The following is a 21,126-nucleotide window of genomic DNA, read 5'->3' on the forward strand; positions in this document are numbered from 1 at the left end:
CAGATGCCAGGTTCCTTTTCTCAGCCATCTCTTGTATCACAACAGTAAAGCAATTTCTGAATGGACATTCCTTGATTCCAGCATTTGAAGAGTGCATCATTGTGGTTTAAATCTAGCACCTGTAGCATCATCACCAGAAGATCCCAGCAGCAGTGAACACTTTTGCCCCAGAACTTCACAATTTAGTAAAGATGTCCTGAAGCTCTGATACATAACTAATAATGAGAACAGCTGAAGAATACACAAGAAAAGTTACCATGGCCCATACAAAGAAACCCTCTGTTAAACACCCAGAAAATGACAACCAAATTATAAGGAGATTCAGCCTAATGTATTATTAATAAATATTGGTAGCTATTTATTTAATCATTCATAGAATGGAGATAGTGCTGCCATGGTCACATTTATTACTCACACCGGATTATCATGACAAGGTGGTGAGCTTTCTTCTTGAACTGTTGTAGTACTTCTGCCAATGATATGCTTGATGATGTTAGAGGTAGGAAAACATAAAACATGTACTTTAATGGTGATGAAGCTTAGAGCATGCTGAAATCATGTACAGGAAGGGCGCCCTCCTCTGACCAACAGTAGTTTTTTTTTGTGATTTAATGTCATAACTTTGAGTGATGTGTGCATTTGTGACATCCAGGTTGCTGTTTGATACACTGCTGACTGATCTATAGTGCACTGAAAGGTTACTTCACATGGGTGGCACTCATTGTGAGCAGCAACTACACATTAGTTAAATAAAAATGTTTCAGTTCCACAAATAATTTTAAAAATTATTCTGAACTTCAGGGGAGTGCATCAAACTTCTACTGACGGAGACAGAGCAAAACTTTATTCAGTAAATTATAACCTATACAAGTACTGAAAATTCACATTTGTAACCCAAAAGCTTTGTTCCTTTACAAAGTAGGAATTTGACATATGGCACAAAATTCACAAGAACATGAATTCTGCAATTATCACATATCATCTCCTTGCTAAACATTTTTGCATATACATTGGAGAAAAACTCACACCAGTTAACCATAGTCTTACCTCACCATGATGATAAGCTGACATTTCAGCGACAGAACCAGCCAACTGAGCAACTTTGACTTCACGTTTGTCATTTCGTTTAAAACAGGTGAATAAAACCTTGCGCTGACCAGGTTTCAATCCTTAATTAAAGAATATATAGAATGAAACAAATTCAATTATTCCAAATAAGGTGCTCACAAGTGAAACTTGCACTTTTGACATCTACACTTATCCTGGTTAAGATCACAGGATGAGGAAGACACTGGCCAGACCAGCATTTATTGCTCATCCCTCATTGCTTAAAGGACAGTTAGTTAACAGTCTAGTTAACTACATTATTGCAGGTCTGGAGTCACATGTAGCCCAGACTAGGTAAGCAAGGCAGAACATCAGTGAACCAGATGGGTTTTTCCCTCAACAGTCAACAATGGCTTTGGAGTCATTGTCAATGGAATGTCAGATCCAGATAAATAAGGACTATTGGATAGGAAAGGATTGGCAACTTTACAGAGGGGTATGAGAGGACAGCTTTAAAGACCGTTCTGGAGGAAGGCAGGGTAGAGTGGGAATTACCTTTTGCAGGGCTCTGCTGATATGCATGAGCATACTCCAGAGACAATAACCTCCCTCCAGCAACTCTCTCCAGAACTTTAAAGTAAAAACTTCTTGTCTTTCTTGGCCTACAATGTCATGACACATACTGCGTATTATAAGGGACAACATGAATTATATTAATAAACTCAATTAACCTTTAATTTTTTACTTAAAATATGGTGGGTAGGTTGCTCATTTTGGCACCCACCCACCGTTTGCATTTCTAGGGTAACTTCAGGGATGGGAAGATGGTGGACCAGACAATTACTCTATTTTATGGCATATCCTCCTACTGCTACTGAAAGCACAATCAGCAGTGAGAGGTAAATCAAGCTCAGGACTAAATTGGGTACCTTTCAAGGAATTCCTAGAGGCAAAATGGACTTAATGTCCTCTATTTCTGTTGCACTGTTCTATTTTCCATTGTTCATTAACTGATTTCTAACATGTGGCAACTTATAACGAAGGCCAGGCACAATAACAAGGGAAAACAGTGAATTAACATTTAAGACAATCTTATCTTGCATATCAGTATAATTCAGCTGAAAAACAAAGATTATGCTGTGAACTAACAAATAAAGCAGTGTATTTTATTATTACAGCTCAAGACTCACCATCCACAAGAGAAGGAATTGACCTCTCGTTATCAGAATTTGAAAAAAGCACCAGTTCCTTATTAATAAAGTCGTTGAAAGTCAAATATTTTGTTTCTTTTCCATACAAATATTGCTGTAAATAAAATAAAAAGTTGATTATCAACATTTTTTCCTAAATATTTGATCAGACACATAACACACAATTTGATTATAGAAATTGGACACTTATAATACCAACCAAGAATCCATATATTTGGTAGTTTTGTCGACAAACAAATTAACTTATTCAACTTTAGTGACATGTTCAAGGTACTAGTTTAAAATGTTATTAATTTAAATAAACTTATTGCAACTTGTAGCAAATGAATTTCAATACAGTACATCTGGTAATCCATGTAACTTTCGCTGTCTTCTGTCAACCATGAAGTTAGTTAGCCATTCCTTGCGTTCGTCAATTTTTTTCCGACTAAATGCCTGAAGAATTCAGAAAATCATCAATTTAAACCATTCAAGCATTAAAAAAAACTGATTTTGAAAATATATTTTAAACTTCGGTTCTCACCAGGGTTATTGCAGAATCATCTTCTGGTCCACTGTATTTAAAGGGGATACGATGCCTCTGCATTTCAGCAAAATATTCCTTTGCCTCCTTAGCAGTGCTCGTACCCAAACCTAACGATTTAAATTCAGTAGTCAGATGTTAATCAAGCTAAAGTACACCATTGAAATAGATCAAGAAACATTATGTCAAACACTTGCAGCATTTCAGAATTTAAATATGAACAGTTCCCCTGATAAATAAAAAAAATGCTGAGGCACAGGCAAAAGGGAAATACATACAAAATCTGTTTTTAGTTAAGTTAGAAACCAGACCTATAAGAAGGAAAAGCAGATTCACTTCTGATCCATTTACAAGCAAAAATGAAAAAAAATGCTTAATTTTATTTTGGTTTCTTTCAACTATCAAGAGTAAACTTTATAATAAAGTCTCGTACAAAAGTGCAAAGCCAAGTGGGAAATTAAAGGTAGTACTTGAAGTTAAAAAAAGAAAAAGGTATACAATTTGGCAAAAAAAACAGACTGTGGATTAGGAACGTGTTGGAAGTTAGCAAAGGAGGACTAAAAGATTGCTTAAAAGAAAAGTACAGAAAAAGAATAGCCTGCAGGGAACATAAGAACTTGCTGCAAATGGTTCTATAGGTAGGTAAGGAGAAGTAAGCTTGGTGAAAAAGGTAGATCCTATGGAATCCAAAATGGGGAAATTTATAATGGGAGCAAAGAAATTGCTCACAAACTAAATTCATACTTTACTAAGAAAGATACAATTCACAAAGCAGAAATGATAGGGAATACAATGTTTCATGAAAGCAAGAAACCTTAAGGCTTTCTATAGGTATATCAGGAATAAAAGAATGACTAGAGTAAGATTAAGGCCAATCAAGGACAGTAGTGGGAAGTTGAGCGTGGAGTCAGAGGAGATAGGGGAAGCACTAAATGAATATTATTTGTTAGTATTCACACTGGAAAAGACAATGTTGTCGAGGCGAATACTGAGAGACGGGCTACTAGAATAAATGGGATGGAGGTTCACAAGGAGGACGTGCTAGCAATTCTAGAAAATGTGAAAATAGATGAAGTCCCCTGGGCCAGATGGGATTTATCCTAGGATTCTCTGTGAAGCTAGAGAGATTGCAGAGCCTTTGGTCTTTATGTCATCATTGTCTACAGGAATAGTGCCAGAAGTCTGGAGGATAGCAAATATTGTTTCTTTGTTCTAGAAGGGGAGTAGAGACAACCTGGTAATTATAGACCAATGAGCCTTACTTCGGTTGTGGCGAAGTGTTGGAAAAGGTTAGAAGAGGTAGGATTTATTATCATCTAGAAAAGGAATAGGTTGATTAAGGATAGTCAGCACAGTTTTGTGAAGGATAGGTCATACCTCACAAACCTTAGCGTTCTTTGAGAAGGAGACCAAACAGGTGGATGAGAGTAAATGTGTATATAGATTTCAGTAAGGCATTTGATGATTCCCTACAGTCAGCTATTGCACAAAATATGGAGGCATGGGTTTGAGGGTGATTAAGCGGTTTGGATCAGAAATTGGCTAGCTGAAAGAAGGCAGAAGGTGGTGGTTGATGGGAAATGTTGATCGTGGAGTTCAGTTACTAGTGATGTATTGCAAGGATCTGTTTTGGGGCCACTACTGTTTGTCATTTCTTTAAATGACCAGGAAGAGGGTGTAGAAGGATGGGTTAGTAGATTTGCGGATGACACAAACATCAGTAGAGTTGTGAAGAGTGCCAAAGGATGTTTCAGGTTATAGAAGGACATTGATAAGCTGCAGAGCTGGTGTGAGAGGTAGCAAATGGAGTTTAACGTGGAAAAGTGTGAGGTGATTCACTTTGGAAGGAGCAAAAGGAATAAAGAGTACTGGGCTAGTGATAAGATTCTTGGTAGTGTAGATGTACATAGAGAGCTCGGTGTCCATCTATATAGATTCCTGAAAGTTGCCACCCAGGTTGACAGGGTTGTTAAGCAGGCATATGGTGTGCAAATTTTTATTAGTAGAAGGATTGAGTTTCGGAGCCATGAGGTCATGCTACAGCTGTACAAAACTCTGGTGTGGCCGCACTTGGAGTATTGCATACAAGTCTGATCACTGCATTATAGGAAGGATGTGGAAGCTTTGGAAAGGGTTCAGAGATTTACTAGGATGTTGCCTGGTATGGAGTGAAGGTCTTACGCGGAAAGACTGAGGGACTTGAGACTGTTTTCGTTAGAGAGAAGTTTGAGAGGTGACTTAATTGAGACATAATAAGATAATCAGAGGGTTAGATAATGAGAGTCTTTTTCTTCAACGGTGATGGCCAGTATGATGGGACAAAGCTTTAAATTGAAGGGTGGCAAATGTTGGACAGATGGCAAAGGTACTTTCTTTACTCAGAGTAGTAGGGATGTGGAACAGCTTGACTGCAACAATAGTAGACTTGCCAACTTTAAGGGCATTTAAATGGTCATTGGATATACATATTGATGAAAATAGAATAGTGTAGGTAAGCTGGGCTTTAAATTGGTTTCGCAGATGGGCACAACGCCGAAGGGCCTGTACTGCGCTGTAATGTTCTAAGGAACTGAAATAAAGCTGTATTATTAGAGAAATAGTGTCAGAGAAATTGATGAGACTGAAGGCTGATAAATTTCCAGGGATTGATAACAGAACAGTTAGTCCGACATCAGTAGTGGAAAAGATATTATAGTACATGATCAAGGATTTCATATCAGAGCACTTAATGGTAGAATCAGACACAAGTCTGATAATAAACAGGTGTGTCATAATTTGTATTCACTCAGAGCTGGCAAAACTGAAACAGCTGGTGGTGATGGAAGAAACCAAGTAATCATCACAACCAGAATTGAAACTTTATTATACTCAGAGACCAGATCACAGTAGAGGACAGCACAATTGTCCCTAGCAAAGATTGCCACCAGATGCTGGTTCAGCTCCACCAGGGGTGACCCAGGGTTTCCAAAATGAAGATGTTGGCAAGAAGTTATGACTGGTGGCCAGACTTAGCTGCGTATGTGGGCCAGTGCGCAGAGTGCAAACAAGGACAAACACCACTGACACCAATATCCCCCTATTCATGGGAATGGCCAGGAAAACTCCAGAAAACCCCAGACTCGGTTACACGTCAACTATGCATGTCCTTTCATGGGCTCAAAGTCATTGTCACTCAAAATGGCTAGATTTGCCTAGAGTTCGGTTGTTGGTTTGCTCGCTAAGCTGGCAGGTTGTCATGCAAACCACTTGTCACCATGCACAGAGTTAGTCCGTATACATGGGGGATGACAATAGAAAAACTACTTGCATCTTTTGCAGATATGAAATCCTGGAAGTGCTGGTCACAGATAATGGGCCGTCATTTACTAGTGGAGAATTCAAGTATTTCCTCAAGTCAACTAGTATTTGCCATAGAAGGACAGCTCCATACCATCCCTCATCCAAAGTCAGGCAGAAAACACAGTCCAATCTTTAAAGGCAGGCTTAAAAACAGCCCACAGCTTCACTAGATACCAAATTGTCCTGGTTCCTATTTGACTATAGGATCAGCCATCACATCTACAGGGACAGCTCCAGCAGAATTGCAAATAGGGAGAGGCTCCTCACCAGGTTAAATCGGATCTTCCCGGACCTAGAGGGAGGGATCAGGAATGCCAATGTCATACAAAAGATCCCGCTAAGCAAGACAGGCAGTTTATTTCAGGGGATGAAGTTTGGTGTAGGAACCAGGGGAATGGCCTTGCATGGATAACGCAATGTCAGGTCCAGTGACATTGGGTTGGTGCAATGGTCCTGAACAAGCACGTGGACCATATGAAAGCTGTGAACTCACAAACGGTGCAAGAGCAAACATGTCCAGCCCCTCAACTGCCTTCTCAATTGTTCAGGAACCTATGGGTTCTCCCTCTTTGTGAAGTGTTGAAGGTACCTCAGAATCTGAGATGGACACAGCGGATGTCACCACCTCGATGCCATTGCCATCTGAAGAGAAGAATGAATTTGTTCTGAGATGCTGAGGGTGCAAGGGGTGGGGTATTGTGCGTTGCATGCCGCCCATATCTGAAGCGGAGTTAGAGAAATCTGACCTGGTGCTGAAATGCCCAAGACGACTACAAAAAACAAAGAACAGGCCTATGTCCTTGGACTCAGAGGGGGAGGGACAGAGTGATTGTAACAAGGACAGCTAAATGGAGCTAATAGAGTATCTGAGTTTTCATGAAGAACGTGGATATAGCTTGTGGCTAAGGGAGTTTTGGGTGGTGGGGGGAGGAAAGAATAGACAATTCAGCTCGATAATCTTACTTAATGGCAGAGCAGACAATTTTTCCTTATATCTGTGTAAAACGAATTAGGTTCTTAATGTTGATAAAGTCACCACGCAGAGATTTTAAACAAACCTTTGTAGTATTTTACTTTCCAAGTCTTGTTGCTTTCTGTATTACTTCTCCACTCTTCAAATTCAGGAATACTGTAAAATGCAATTTCCTGTTTGTTTTTTGACACCTGGAAAAAACAAACTAATTTATACTGTTGCCTTAGTTTACAGCATACCAGAATAATTTTAACCTTTTACATAATGGACCTTCCTGCAATTATTTAATTTAATACTATCCAGAAGGAGAACAAACCTTTACAATTGGAGTAATAAATTCCTCAATGAAATTATGTCTGAGCAATGAAGGCCAGTTGTGATGAATGAAATTGATCACTAAACCCTTGATATGGGAACCATCTTGATCCTGCAAAAGAATAATTCAGTAAAATTATGAATCAGATTGTAGGTAACGGAACATTTTTCACAAGCCTGTATAATGAAATACTTCAGGTCAAAATAACCTAATAAACAAAACTTCAAATATTTCCTTTTCCTTAGTGTAAAGTGTGGTAGGCAAGGACAAGAAAGTTAAAACACAACAGATATCAATACCACAGTCCCACTTCCAAAGTTAATACATATATGATCTGATACTACCTTAAAATTCTTGCTGATTGTTCATTTTCCTTATGTTGGCCATAAATGGAAAAATATCCAATCATAATGCTAACTCATACAACAACTTACAGTGAAGAATGAGCACAAAGATTATAAAGTGAACCTGCTCCCAAATTTTTAAAACATTAGCAAATTAAGGAGTACAATGAATTTGGTGTTCAACTTCTGCAGTGAGGACAGTCCCACCAAAATTATTGCATTATCTACTGAATTAAATATATCTTATTTTACTTGTTCTCACAATTGCTGCCACACTGTGAAAACACCAAGTAAAATGGCTAAATTTTAATACTGCAATACATTTTCCTGCATTTAATTCAATATACCTCTGTACATGATTAAATCATTTGATTATGGATGCAAGTTTGCTTGCTGAGCTCGAAGGTTCATTTTCAGATGTTTCGTCACCATACTAGGTAACATCATCATTGAGCCTCCGGTGAAATACTGGTGGTATGGCCTACTTTTTATTTATGTGTTTGGGTTTTCTCGGAGGCTCATGGGCGGCACGGTGGCACAGTGGTTAGCACTGCTGCCTCACAGCGCCAGAGACCCGGGTTCAATTCCTGCCTCAGGCGACTGACTGTGTGGAGTTTGCACGTTCTCCCCGTGTCTGCGTGGGTTTCCTCCGGGTGCTCCGGTTTCCTCCCACAGTCCAAAGATGTGCGGGTCAGGTGAATTGGCCATGCTAAATTGCCCATAGTGTTAGGTTAGGGGTATGGGTGGGTTGCGCTTCAGCGGGTCGGTGTGGACTTGTTGGGCCGAAGGGCCTGTTTCCACACTGTAAGTAATCTAATCTCACTGATGATGTTACCTAGTATGGTAACGAAACGTCTGAAAACCAACCCTCCAGCTCAGTAAGCAAACTTACATCCAGAAGCTCTACCTGAGCTACTATTCTTCTCAAAACTCGCTATCATTTGATGACCTTTAGCATGATCAATCCTACAGTAATTTAGACCTTTAAATTAAAAAAAATCCAAATACTGGAAATCTGAAATAAAAGCATTGCTAGAGGTGCTCAGCAAGCCTAGAATCATCCACAGACAGCAAAGCAGAGTTAACATTGCAAGTTAAACATTATTTTTTTCAGGACTAAACAGCAATATTCAACTCAACATGCTAATGTTTCTCTCTCTCTCCACAGATACTGGCAGAACAGTCTAACACTCCCTGATTTTATTAGAAATTTATACCTTGTTCACTTAGTGTTATTGACTTGCAATACATTGCATTTGAACAGGTTGCACACTTTTTGGGGCTGGGAGGGGCAAAAGGGACTAATGGTGTGGAGAGGAGAGGGTGATTTGCAATGTTGTGGCAAATCACTGAATCACCAAATGTATATTCATAGTGTGAATTAATTATACACTACTAGAAAAGGCGACCGATTCTTTTCAATGCCACCAGTCAATTAGACCAACCTGATCTGTCATAATCATCAATTTTCCATAACGGAGTGTCTTAAGAGACTCCTGATCATCATAATTCTTCTTGTATTGCAGACCAATGATTTTTATCATGTTGTTGATCTCAGCATTTTCCATAATCTGTGAGGTAAAAACAACATTAACATGCAATCCAAATATTTCTGACTGCTTACCAAAGTAGTCACTTAATTCATCATCTATTGACATGGACAACAAATACAGTGAACAATAGCAAGGTTCATTTACTGAAATATCTTCAAAGCATGGGTAACAATCTCTTGCTGACCTGACCCCTTGTGGCTAATCAAGAGCAGAACATTAAGTGATTGGACAGGAAACACATTCTCACTGTGGGAGGTACAAAAGTGTGAAACAAAGATATGGGAGACTGGAATGCAGCACTGTATATCGTCTATTTAAAAAACAATTATATTAGTGAACAAGAGGATATTTCTTGAAATGCAGTGAAGACAGTCCAAAGTAGTCACATGACATTAGTGAATCAACAAAAATGTATTGGTTGGAGGCAATTTAAAAATAGTGAATGCACCGTGTCAATATCGATTATTTATTCTATGGAACAGATATTGCAAGTTTTAAAAGCTAAATTCTCTCTGGGTGATCGAATTAGGTAACTGCTGAGAGAATAACTCTCTATATCTGCATTTGTAAATCTAGAGTCATTAGCAGCACGGTGGTTAGCACTGCTGCCTCACAGCGCCTGAGACCCGGATTCAATTCCCACCTCAGGCGACTGACTGTGGTGTTTGCACGTTCTCCCCGTGTCTGCGTGGGTTTCCTCCGGGTGCTCCGGTTTCCTCCCACAGTCACAAAGATGTGTGGGTCAGGTGAATTGGCCATGCTAAATTGCCCGTAGTGTTAGGTAAGGGGTATATGTAGGGGTATGGGTGGGTTGCGCTTCGGCAGGTCGGTGTGGACTTGTTGGGCCGAAGGGCCTCTTTCCACACTGTAAGTAATCTAATCTAATCTAAACTTTCTAACAAGCTACTTTAAATTCTACTTATTGTGAATTTTAACATTGCAATTTGTCTTCTTCTAAAAATCTTACCACTTTCAGACTTGACTACTCCAAGAATTCTGCACTGGCTTTCTACCTTTTTAGTGCATGTAAAACCCTGGTTTTCAACACCCCATTTCCGATGACACTTGTTCACTGTAACCTACATTGTATTCTGGTCCCCAATGTCTCAAAAGGTAAAATTCTTGATCAAATCCTTTCATTGTCTCATGCCTTTTTTGACAAGGCTAGATTCTTCGGGTGCTGTAGAAACCGGTCACTGATTTCTCCAAATTTAACTCTTGAAGCCACCATTAAAAAACTTACCATTTGGATTATGTCTCATGAAGTGCTTTTGGACATTATCAACATGCAAGATGCTGACTGAATTCAAGTATTGTTCCATCACAAACAATTTACATCTTACATCAACGTACCTGTTTGTGAGAGGCTTCTCGTACATTTAGAAGTTTCCCTCTAAGTGGAAACACGCCATATCTGTCTCTGCCAACAACTCCTAGGCCCGATACAGCCAAAGTTTTGGCTGAATCACCCTCTGTTAGGATGAGGGTACAACCATGAGAATGCTTTGTTCCTGGAAAAACAAAAGTGAATAACAATTTGTATCTCAAAACTGATTTATATGTTTTTAAAACTTTCTTCATTGGATGTGGCCATCATAACAAGGCAGTTTTTTTCTAACTCTTTCAATCCATGCTGTATACATATACTCAGTGATGTTGGGGAGGGAATTATAGGAGTTTAACCCAGTCACACTAAAGGAAACCAATTTATTGTTAAACCATAAAGCCATAGAAAGGGACTAGTTGGACCGAAGGATCAGTTTCCATGCTCTAAAGTATACTCTAAAATATAATGAATTTGATTGATTTATTATTGCCACATGTATCGAGATACAGTGAAAAGTATTGTTTTGCATGATAACCTAAGAAGGTTTTACCATATAAAATCACAGAATCCCTACAGTGTAGAAGCAGGCCATTTGGTCCATCAAGTTCACACGAATCCTCTGAAGCATCCCACCCTGACCTACCTCTATATTTCCCTTGGCTAATCCACCTAGCCTGCACATCCCTGGACACAACAGCAATTTAGCACAGCCAATCCATCTAACCTGCACATGTTTGGATGGTGGGAGGAATCCAGGGCACCTGGAGGTAATCCATACAGACAAGCCACATAGACAGTTGCCATAAGGTGGAATCAAACCCAGGTCCTGGCATTGTGAGGCAGCAGTACTAACCACTGAGCTGGCCTAGGCAGTTAGGGCCATTTTAGTTTGGCTACATGGTTGGCATGGACTGTTTGGACCTAAGGGTCTGTATCCATGCAGTGTGACAATAATAAATCAAATCAAATTTTCCTCAAAACATCAAGGGCAAGAAAAGCCAGAAACCTCATCATACCAGCATCATTAGCATCGTCCAGTTTAGGAATTCCTTTGATCTTGGTTTGTTTTAATCCTGAGCATTTCTTATTGAGCATATTCTGAGCTTTAAACTTAACCCAGTTCATGATACTTTCAACGACACCACAATTCATTGCCTACAAAAGAAACAGAGCAATATTTAGTGGAACAGTTTCGTAATGTTTATATAGTTCTGGTCCAAGCAATAAGACATTATCAATCAAATAGATAAAAATGTCCAATAAGTAATGAAGTAGTATCAGTCGGTTTCATGGATTAAGTGCCTAAAATTCTATCTCCAGAGGAAGGCAACTTTAAGGCTGAATTCCACCTCCTTTCTCTTGGAAAGTCTTTGGTCTCTGTTCACCAATTCACCAATAACACCACAGCAAACAAGATAAAGTATTTATACAGAAAACTGCAGTTTGTATTTTTGATCCTACTAGTCAATGTCAGCAAGTTGAAACTCTGTTATGCATGCCATAATTAAATATTTTGCACTCTGAACTGTAAAAATGTGATGATTGAAATGAGATTGTAAAAAACATATGGTACCAAGATAGATGTTGATATAGTATTGATTAGGAAGCAAGAGTAGGGACAAAATAACCAAATTATGAGTGTAGGAAAGAATGTAAAGCAATAACAGATGATTTTGAATAGCAGATGGGTAAGAAACAGATGTAGCAAAATTGTAAATATATTTTGGGGAAAACAGTGACATAAGTAAGCCAAAAGGGATAAAATTTCTAATTTACTGCAAGAATAGAGATGGACAAGGGTAGATGCAGCTTTAAAGGCAAATACAGATTTTAAAAAGTCATAAAACGCAAATGAGAAATTTACAGGTATCATAGGATAGAATCCTTACAGTGTAGAAACAGGTGATTCAGCCCACTGAGTCTACAGTGACCCTCTAAGAGCAGCCCACCCAAATCCACCCTCCTACCCTGTCCCTGCATTTCCCATGACTAATCCACCTGGCCTGCACACAATGGGCAATTTAGTACAGTCAATCCACCTAACCTGCACATCTTTGGACTGCAGGAGGAAACTGGAGCACCAATAGGAATGGGGAAATTGCGCAAACTCCACACAGTCACCTGAAGATGGAATTGAACTGGGGTCTGTAACACTGTGAGGCAGCAGTTTTAACCACTGAGCCTCTGTGCTTTTCCATCAGAGCACATAAACAATTTTGCACACTGCAACAGATAAAACATCGTTGATTCACCAGACAAGCCCAGAATGAGACCTAAGATATCCAGAGTTAGAAAATCTTTTTCAGTGTACTCAGAACTTAGAATACTTTAGCACAATGATCGGTGATTTTACTATTCTCAATGTAACTGGGTAATACTTTGAAAGTAATGCTATATAAAGGAAACAAGGAAAGAACAGGATTTAAACTGGATAAACTAGTTAAAGATCAACACTGGCACAGACACAAAGAATCAAATGGTTTCTACGGTGTAATTTCAATGATTACAAAATTGCTGCACATTACTCAGACTGAATCACCAGAACTCAAAACAAAAAGTCAAAGTCAAACGTACCGCTTTGATAAATTTCTCTGATAACACACATTGGGATCCAAAGCTCTTTGCTTGAAGGGTCATATTTTCTTTGGTCTGGGAGTCAAAAGTTGGGTTCTCAATCAAACTGTTCACAAAGACCCAAAGATGGTTCTTGACCTGTCACAGATTTGAACTTACAAAGTTAGACATATAAAAAATAGACAACACAGAATAATCGAATGCTTGCAGTCATAAACTGAAAAGCACAACATTATACAGAAATTTTAACAAGGAAGGGATTGAAGAAATGTGTTTTCTGTATCAACAAATCCACCTTTAGACAAATTCATATGAATTCAAATTTAAATTCAGACAATCAGATGACAAATATTAGAAAAAGTCAAATTGAAAACACATCTCAAGTTCACTACAATTTCCTTTGATGTCTACCTATTTTCAAAAGTGGAGTGGAGTAGATGATATTTTTGTATCACAAGTAAATCTGAGGACATAAGTGAACTGGGAAATTATTAGATTTTTGGTGGTCTATCTTTAATACTCCATTCATAGAGAAGATCTCTCAGGTCAATATTTGAAAAAATCCACAGGAAAATGCAAAACAAAACTGGATTCTACAACTTCTCTCAAATAAAAATCCATCTTCTACTGCATTAGAGTCAGTTAATTACATCAAAAAGATGAGTTTCATTTTCAGAATGTCACACTGTTAAAGTCCATTTTCTACAAAACTTACCTGAAATGGCTTCACTGCAACACCTCCTTTATTTTTCTTCTTGACAACTTCAATTAGTTTATTCACTAATTGGTCAGTGACATAGTCAACATGTCTTCCACCCTGGAGAAAGACAGTGTCACACAAGCATCAAAATATTTCAACTGAAACAAATGACAACTAGCTTTGCAACTCCAGTGGGTTTACTCTTAGTAACAGTGACTTTAGCAGTCTTGTTGACAACCTTTGAAATTATTTGCTCAATCACCTTACATTAACAAATACCTTACAAACCTGTTCAAATCTCAAATTTTCAACAAAGCTTTTAGTAACTATACTTAGGTTACATCAGCAATTCCTTTGGTTCAATGATGATTTATGCTACAACGCTTTTTGAGAAACACATCGTCAATTTTTGTACGTTAACAGGTGCTTGTAAATGCAAGGTTTTGTTATCAATGGGTATTTTACTGCCCAGTTCAATACACAACATCACTTTCATTATGTGCGTTACAGATTGATTAGTCATTTTCTTTACAGTTTCTATATTAGAGTGGTGCTGGAGAAGTACAGCAGTTCAGGCAGCATCTGAGGAGCAGGAAAATTGATGTTTTGGGCAAAAGCCCTTCATCAGGAATAGAGGCAGAGTGCCTGCAGGGTGGAGAGATAATTGAGAGGAGGGTGAGGGTGGGGAGAAAGTAGCATAGAGTACAATGGGGATGGAGGTGATAGGTCAGGGAGGAGGGTGGAGTGGATAGGTAGAAAGGAAGATAGGCAGGTAGGACAAGTCACGGGGACAGTGCTGAGCTGGAAGTTTGGAATGGGGGTGAGGTGGGGGAAGGGGAAATGAGGAAACTGGTGAAGTCCACATTGATGCCCTGGGATTGAAGTGTTCTGAAGCGAAGATGAGGCGTTCTTCCTCCAAGCATCGGGTGATGAGGGAGCGGCAGTGAAGGAGGCCCAGGACCTCCATGTCCTTGGCTGAGTGGGAGGAGGAGTTGAAATGTTGGGCCACAGGACGGTGGTTGATTGGTGCGGGTGTCCCAGAGATGTTCCCTAAAGCGCTTTGCTAGAAAGCGTCCAGTCTCTCCAATGTAGAGGAGACCGCATCGGGAGCAACAGATACAATAAATGATATTGGTGGATATTACAATAAATGATATTAGTGGATGGTTACAATAAATAAGCGCCCTCCTCTCTGACCTATCACCTTCATCCCACCCCCATTCACCCATTGTATTCTCTGCTACCTTCCCCCACCCTCCTCCCTGACCTATCACCTCCATCCCCCACCCCCATTGTACTCCATGCTACTTTCTCCCCACCCCACCCCCCTCTCATTTATCTCTCCACCCTGCAGGCACTCTGCCTCTATGCCTGATGAAGGGCTTTTGCCTGAACCTTCGATTTTCCCGCTCCTCGGATGCTGCCTGAACTGCTGTGCTTTTCCAGTACCACTCTAATCTAGAATCTGGTTTCCAGCATTTGCAGTCCTCGTTTTTACCTATTTCCTTTACAATGTCAGAAGTACCAATTGGAGATGATGCCCTAGTCTTATTATTACTGGACTATTGAAACACAGGTAATGCCCTGGGGACCTGGGTTTAAATCATTCCATGACAGATGGTGGGATTTGAATTCAATAAAAGCTGGAACTAAAAGTATAATGATAACCATTAACATATTATTGATTGTTGGAAAACTCATTTGGTTCAATCATGTCCTTAGGGAAGGAAACTGCCATCCTTATCTGGTCTGACCAGTGACAGCCCAAATCCCGTGAATGAAAAAAAGGACAGGTGATCATCTTCAGTCCAGACAAATGTTCCATTCACAACAGCTAAGATTATAGATCGCCAATTTTGTTTTAGAAGCTTCAAATTATGAGAATTTCTGCTGTCTACTTGGTATTTTTTAAGGACTGCAACTCTGCAACGCTTACTCCATTTATCACCAAATATGCAAGCCAGGCAGGTATTTAATTTTACGAGAATGGACAAAGGAGAAATCTGCTAATTCTATGCTCCTTGCAACCCCCAACCTAAACTTCCTGTTCCCTGAAAATCTGCTCTCTAAATACTGCTTTTGCATGGCAGCTAAAACATTGCCATGGTTAAGATCACTCAATGCACACATTATTGAACCATGGATCTTTATAGCCTGTGTAATTCAGCTACCCTGAATAATGTAGTCAATCCATCAAAATAACTATTTTCTTTCAAGTGATGCTCTCCAAGACAAATATATGTGACCAAACACCTCTATAATTATTAAAAAGAAAAAGCTTACCTTTGTGGTAGCAATGCTGTTTGCAAAGCTTATCTGTTGGAAGCCTTTCTCACTCATAGTCACACAGACTTCCCACCGTTCATTTACAACTTCATGGATTATTTTAAGTGGGCTACCTGTTTCATCCACTTTATCTTTTACGTAAAGATCCACATAGCTACGGAATCCAGAAACCTATAAACAGAAAGATAAAAGTTATCAATTTTGAACAATGGCCAAGATTTTGCAGCATTATGATGGTGAAACTGACAGTGCTCCCCAACATTACTCCTCTGAAACTGACACTTCAAGTCCACACATGCAGTTAAATGCAGAACTGTGAAAGTTGCTATCCATGATTGTACATTTCTTCAAAGGGGAAGTGAAGTATCCCTAACCTGCAAGCAATTAGAAATAACCGAATTGATTAGAACTTTCCTTTTACATTATTAGTCAATTGCCAAAACACTTGAAAAAATCAATTACTGCATGTCGTGTAACTGTGTTCAACACTGCTTTGCTGGAAAAACCTTCTGGTCATTAAAAAACGAACTCGATATTTGTGGAATGTCAAATTTCTCTAAAATAATCAATAATTCTACATAGTTTTAAATATATTTTAAGATTTTACAATGTTATGAAGCTGCAATGATCTCATTTGAATCTCCAATCCTTACTTCATTCTAAAATTGAATTAAACATTGAAGGATAAGCAGTGCACTTTCTTCCGGTTTGGAGCCATTCAGAACACTTCATTGTAATTGGCTATTTACTCTGTTTAATAACTTGACTGCTGGGCTCCTGAAGACTGACTTGGCTGGACACCAGTTTCAAACTCATATCAGAAAGGGAAAATCACACCAGAGATTACAAGACTTTTGTAGGTAGATTCCTTTAAGGTTATTGGCAGACATAGTTGCCTCACCACCGACTGTGAAAACCAAATAATGATCTAATTTACTGCTCAATTCTGTTTAAGTGCATTTAAATTGAAGCTCTTAGAAATTATACATGAAACCTTCCTTACCCTTGATTGAAACCTGAGGACAGAAGAAGGAAATTGCAATATTACATGCAACAGAAATCTATTCAATGGGTCATCTTGGTGCTGGTAGTGGTGGGGTAGGAGGTGAAGGCCAGGGGCCAAGGAGCACACCATCTATCCGCTTTGCCCAAGAATTACTAATACAGACCAAATATGAAGCGTACAAAAACTTATCTGGGATCATAACCTGAATACACAAATGGATATTTCTTTTGAACATTCAAAATGAGCAGCAGCAACATTGATGTACTTTAACTTTTTGCTAAATACATAAAGTAAATATTTTAACTATGTCATTATATAATATTCAACATTAAAACAAAAGTAAATAGCTATTTAAGTTTTAAAACCAAATTAAAATAAGAAGCTAACTTGCTATTCTTAAAAATGCTGCAGCATTCAGCTATATTTTGCTCCCCCAGCCCCCAAAAAGCTTAAATAACTGCAAAATTATTACTTAAAACGTACAGGTAATTTCTTGCCATTTAGAAACACTTTGACTCCTTTACAAGTCCCAGCAATATCATATGCTCGTCGTGACATTATCGCCACAATATCTTTATCAAGTGTCTGCATTTTGAATTTAGGAAGATCGGGTTGAAAAGTGATACAAGTGTAGTCATCGCCGTCAAAGGACTTGATTTTAGCTTCTTTTGCATCTCCCATATTGTTTGTCCAAGTCTGCAGATCAAAAGCACAGTAAAATTTAAGAAAAACGATCATGAATAAACTTAATGTCCTCTTATAATTTTACAAGATTTTAGATAAAAGTCTAAAAGATTCTAAGTAAGAACTTACCTGAAGCAAATATGATAATAACACATAGTACAGACTGGGATTCCCAAGAATAAATGCAACTAGGAAACAGGTGACGATTATTGAATGGGCTTATGCCTAAATTGTCGACTCTCCTGCCTCCACGGATACTGCTATTTTCAGCGCTACACATGTTGACTTAGATCTCCAGCATATGCAGTCCTCACTTTTGACGATTATATGCAGCTTTATAAGACTTTGGTTAGATCACACTGAGGATTGTACTCAATTCTGGTCGCCACATTACAGACAGAATGTGGAGCCTTTGGAGAGGGGACAGAAGGGGTTTACCAGGATGATGCCTGGATTAGGGGGTTGAAAAACTTGGATTTTCTCTGGAGTGGCGAAGGCTGAGGGGAGACTTGATAGAAGTCTGTAACATTATGAGATGCATAGTTAGGGAGATTTGAGGGGCAAGTTTTGTTTTTACACAGAGTGGTAGGAGTCTGAAAGCAGCTGCCAGGGATGATGGTGGAATCAGATACAAAAGGGTCATTTAAGGGACTTTTCGACATACACATGAAAATGTAAGGAATGGAGGGATATGGACCAAGGTCAGGCAGAAGTTTAATTTGGCATCATGTTCAGGACAACATTGTGGGCCGAAGGGTCCATTCCTGTGCTGTACTGTTCTTTGAAATAGTGAGAGCACTTGATGGGAGGTATCTAGGGAACAAGTGTTGCTCGAGTTTTGTGCTATTTGAAAATTGTATGCCCAGACTACTATATAATCAGTATCTGGTGTTTAACATTGGTAACAGAGAACAATTAGCTGTAAATCAAAGTTTAGTCTAGCCAAGAGTGACTTGGAGAAAACTTCAGAGATGAATGAGTCAAAATCTAAATTACTGGGGTATGATTAACCACCTGTATTTTCTAAAGTGACCATGTGGACCCGTGTTAGTTCTTCACTAAGAGGAAAACTTACTATGTCTTTTGTACTTTCACTACCATTCAAAAACAGGATAAGAAGCAAAGCATTTTTTTAGGACCAGAAACTGATGAGAAAACTTGGATGATGGTTTTGTCAAATTATTAACTTTCATGGATTAAGTTTATAAAAAAGATGGTTTACTAACTGCTGATAGATATAGAAAGACAAAAGTTCCAGAGAGAAGTATTCAAAACTAAACACAAATAAAAAGAGGATTTGGAAGAAGATAGAGATATGAGTCAAAGAGAAGGGACTGTATTATCACAAGTTTCAAGTCACTGATGAATATGTTGGCAGAATTGTAAGATTCTGCCATATTAAATAGCAGATGCACAACTACTGTGTGTGGAATTAACTAGCCAAAATGCTACCTTGACTTAGAGTAATAAAGATCAGAACAATGTTAAGGAACTTGCGAATTGCACCAGTTTTGGATTTTGGGATCACAACATAATAAAATCTTTCTTAAAACAAAACAGATAGAATTACTCATTTTAACACCAGTTGCAATATCTAGTGAAATACCATTGTTATTAAGGAGACTATCAACGAAGAAAATGAATATAGATTTGATATAGAAGACGAAGCTATTGTATTTGTAAGATCTGAAAATTTGCAATTTACACAATCAGGACATTGTTATATTCCTTTATTGGAATGTTAATTTCTTCAGTGGTGAATTAAGAGGTATCACTAACATTAGAGGACAGAAATTTAGAAGACAACAAGTTAATTGTACAAAATCTACAGGCAAATTGCCCTTCCATCCTCCAAAAGATCAAATCTTTTGTAAAGGACGCAGGACTAGGGGATGGATGGTACAACAAGCTTACAGAATAGGCAAGTGATAGATGTGAGATTTGAAAGGTATACCAAAGGACAATGTTATGGCCTTCAGAATGTCTGTTATTAGTGAGATTTCAATAAAGTGGTGACTATGAATCTAAAGGCAAAGGCTAAAGGAAAAAAAAAATCATTTTACGTTTGTGGATTTGCTAACCAGATTGGTCAGTTGAAAATAATACAGTTAAGAAATAATTGTGCATAAATTAATGAAAAAGTAGGTAAGGACTGGTCTTGGACCACCAGCAAACTTTCTCACTGATAATAGGAGGGTTGATGGAATGTGCTAATGATGAAATAAGAGAAAAGTCTGCAAACTTGAAAGTAATAGTTAGGAATACAGTAACATAAAATCCTTTTGACAAAGGTGTATGTGAAAGCAAATATGCCGTGATAAGCAAAATGGTTCATAAACTTTTTGCATATCAGCCAAACTATAAATTATCATCTGTTCTGACAGGAGCTCTGGTGGAACATATTATTTGAGCAAACAATAGAATGCAAAAATTCAAAACGGAGCATTACATTTTGAAACTTACATTATTGGGAGACGCCAGGAACATAAACTTGTTGCTTTTAGTGAAGCTTCTTATGAAAACTGTGAAGGATCTCAAGTGCAAAGGGTTTATAATCTTTCTTTTGGGAGAGCAATATAAATGTTGCGTTTTAGCTTGGGATGTTATCAGAAAAGGAGTAAAAAAATACCTTAGCAGCAAAAACTCTTGCTCTTGTTAGGCAGTAGAAACTTGTTTGCAAAAAACATTGTAGGAAATTCTAACGGGGATTCAGCAGCAATATTCAGAGTGCTGCAATAATAAGTCAATATGAGAAAACATACATTCAACAAAATGTGTGAATGGATTAGATAATACAAAAGATCAAGGTAGTAGTTTTAAAGCACATGCTGGAAAAGGGAGAAATCTCCAAATTGAAATGGATGAATAGTAGCAGTTAACTACTTACTTGACTTACAAAGAAGCAGGATTGGAAAAAAGACATTTAGAAGTCTAATGAAAACACAAAAAAAGCAGGAATATAAAATGTTGTCATGCTGAAAATATGTTATCACTTTGTATTGTTTGCATTTTTCATTATTTTCACTCATATTACTATTATTTGAAAAAGGTGAATGAAAGAAATATATTATCATCTAAGGACTGGCACAGATGTCGGCGACAAACTAGAGCTAGGGAGCTGGTAATGGGTATATCTTAATTAAGGGATAATTGGGTAAGCATTTCACTAGGTGCATGGTGAACAAGTAATCAGCAGTGATGGAAATCGCTGCTGTATGTGAACTTCAGAGGCCTGCGCAGTCA

At 38.4% G+C, this 21,126-nt stretch overlaps 1 protein-coding gene across 1 annotated transcript in view; it reads right to left on the reverse strand.

Moving 5' to 3' along the window:
• The window catches only part of top2a (DNA topoisomerase II alpha), a 58,849-nt gene that overhangs the window by 30,531 nt on the left and 7,192 nt on the right, over window positions 1–21,126 (reverse strand). The window contains exons 7-19 of the mRNA XM_060849056.1: window positions 17,683–17,895; window positions 16,191–16,364; window positions 13,923–14,024; window positions 13,208–13,345; window positions 11,650–11,788; window positions 10,660–10,817; window positions 9,199–9,324; window positions 7,410–7,520; window positions 7,179–7,284; window positions 2,782–2,891; window positions 2,601–2,693; window positions 2,238–2,352; window positions 1,048–1,169 (exon numbers count right to left, since the gene is read on the reverse strand). Of these exons, the coding sequence (XP_060705039.1) occupies window positions 1,048–1,169; window positions 2,238–2,352; window positions 2,601–2,693; window positions 2,782–2,891; window positions 7,179–7,284; window positions 7,410–7,520; window positions 9,199–9,324; window positions 10,660–10,817; window positions 11,650–11,788; window positions 13,208–13,345; window positions 13,923–14,024; window positions 16,191–16,364; window positions 17,683–17,895 (1,707 nt within the window). The remainder of the gene's footprint in view (window positions 1–1,047; window positions 1,170–2,237; window positions 2,353–2,600; window positions 2,694–2,781; window positions 2,892–7,178; window positions 7,285–7,409; window positions 7,521–9,198; window positions 9,325–10,659; window positions 10,818–11,649; window positions 11,789–13,207; window positions 13,346–13,922; window positions 14,025–16,190; window positions 16,365–17,682; window positions 17,896–21,126) is intronic.

Source organism: Hemiscyllium ocellatum, chromosome 32 (assembly GCF_020745735.1).
Source record: "Hemiscyllium ocellatum isolate sHemOce1 chromosome 32, sHemOce1.pat.X.cur, whole genome shotgun sequence".
Classification (NCBI taxonomy): Eukaryota; Metazoa; Chordata; class Chondrichthyes; order Orectolobiformes; family Hemiscylliidae; genus Hemiscyllium; species Hemiscyllium ocellatum.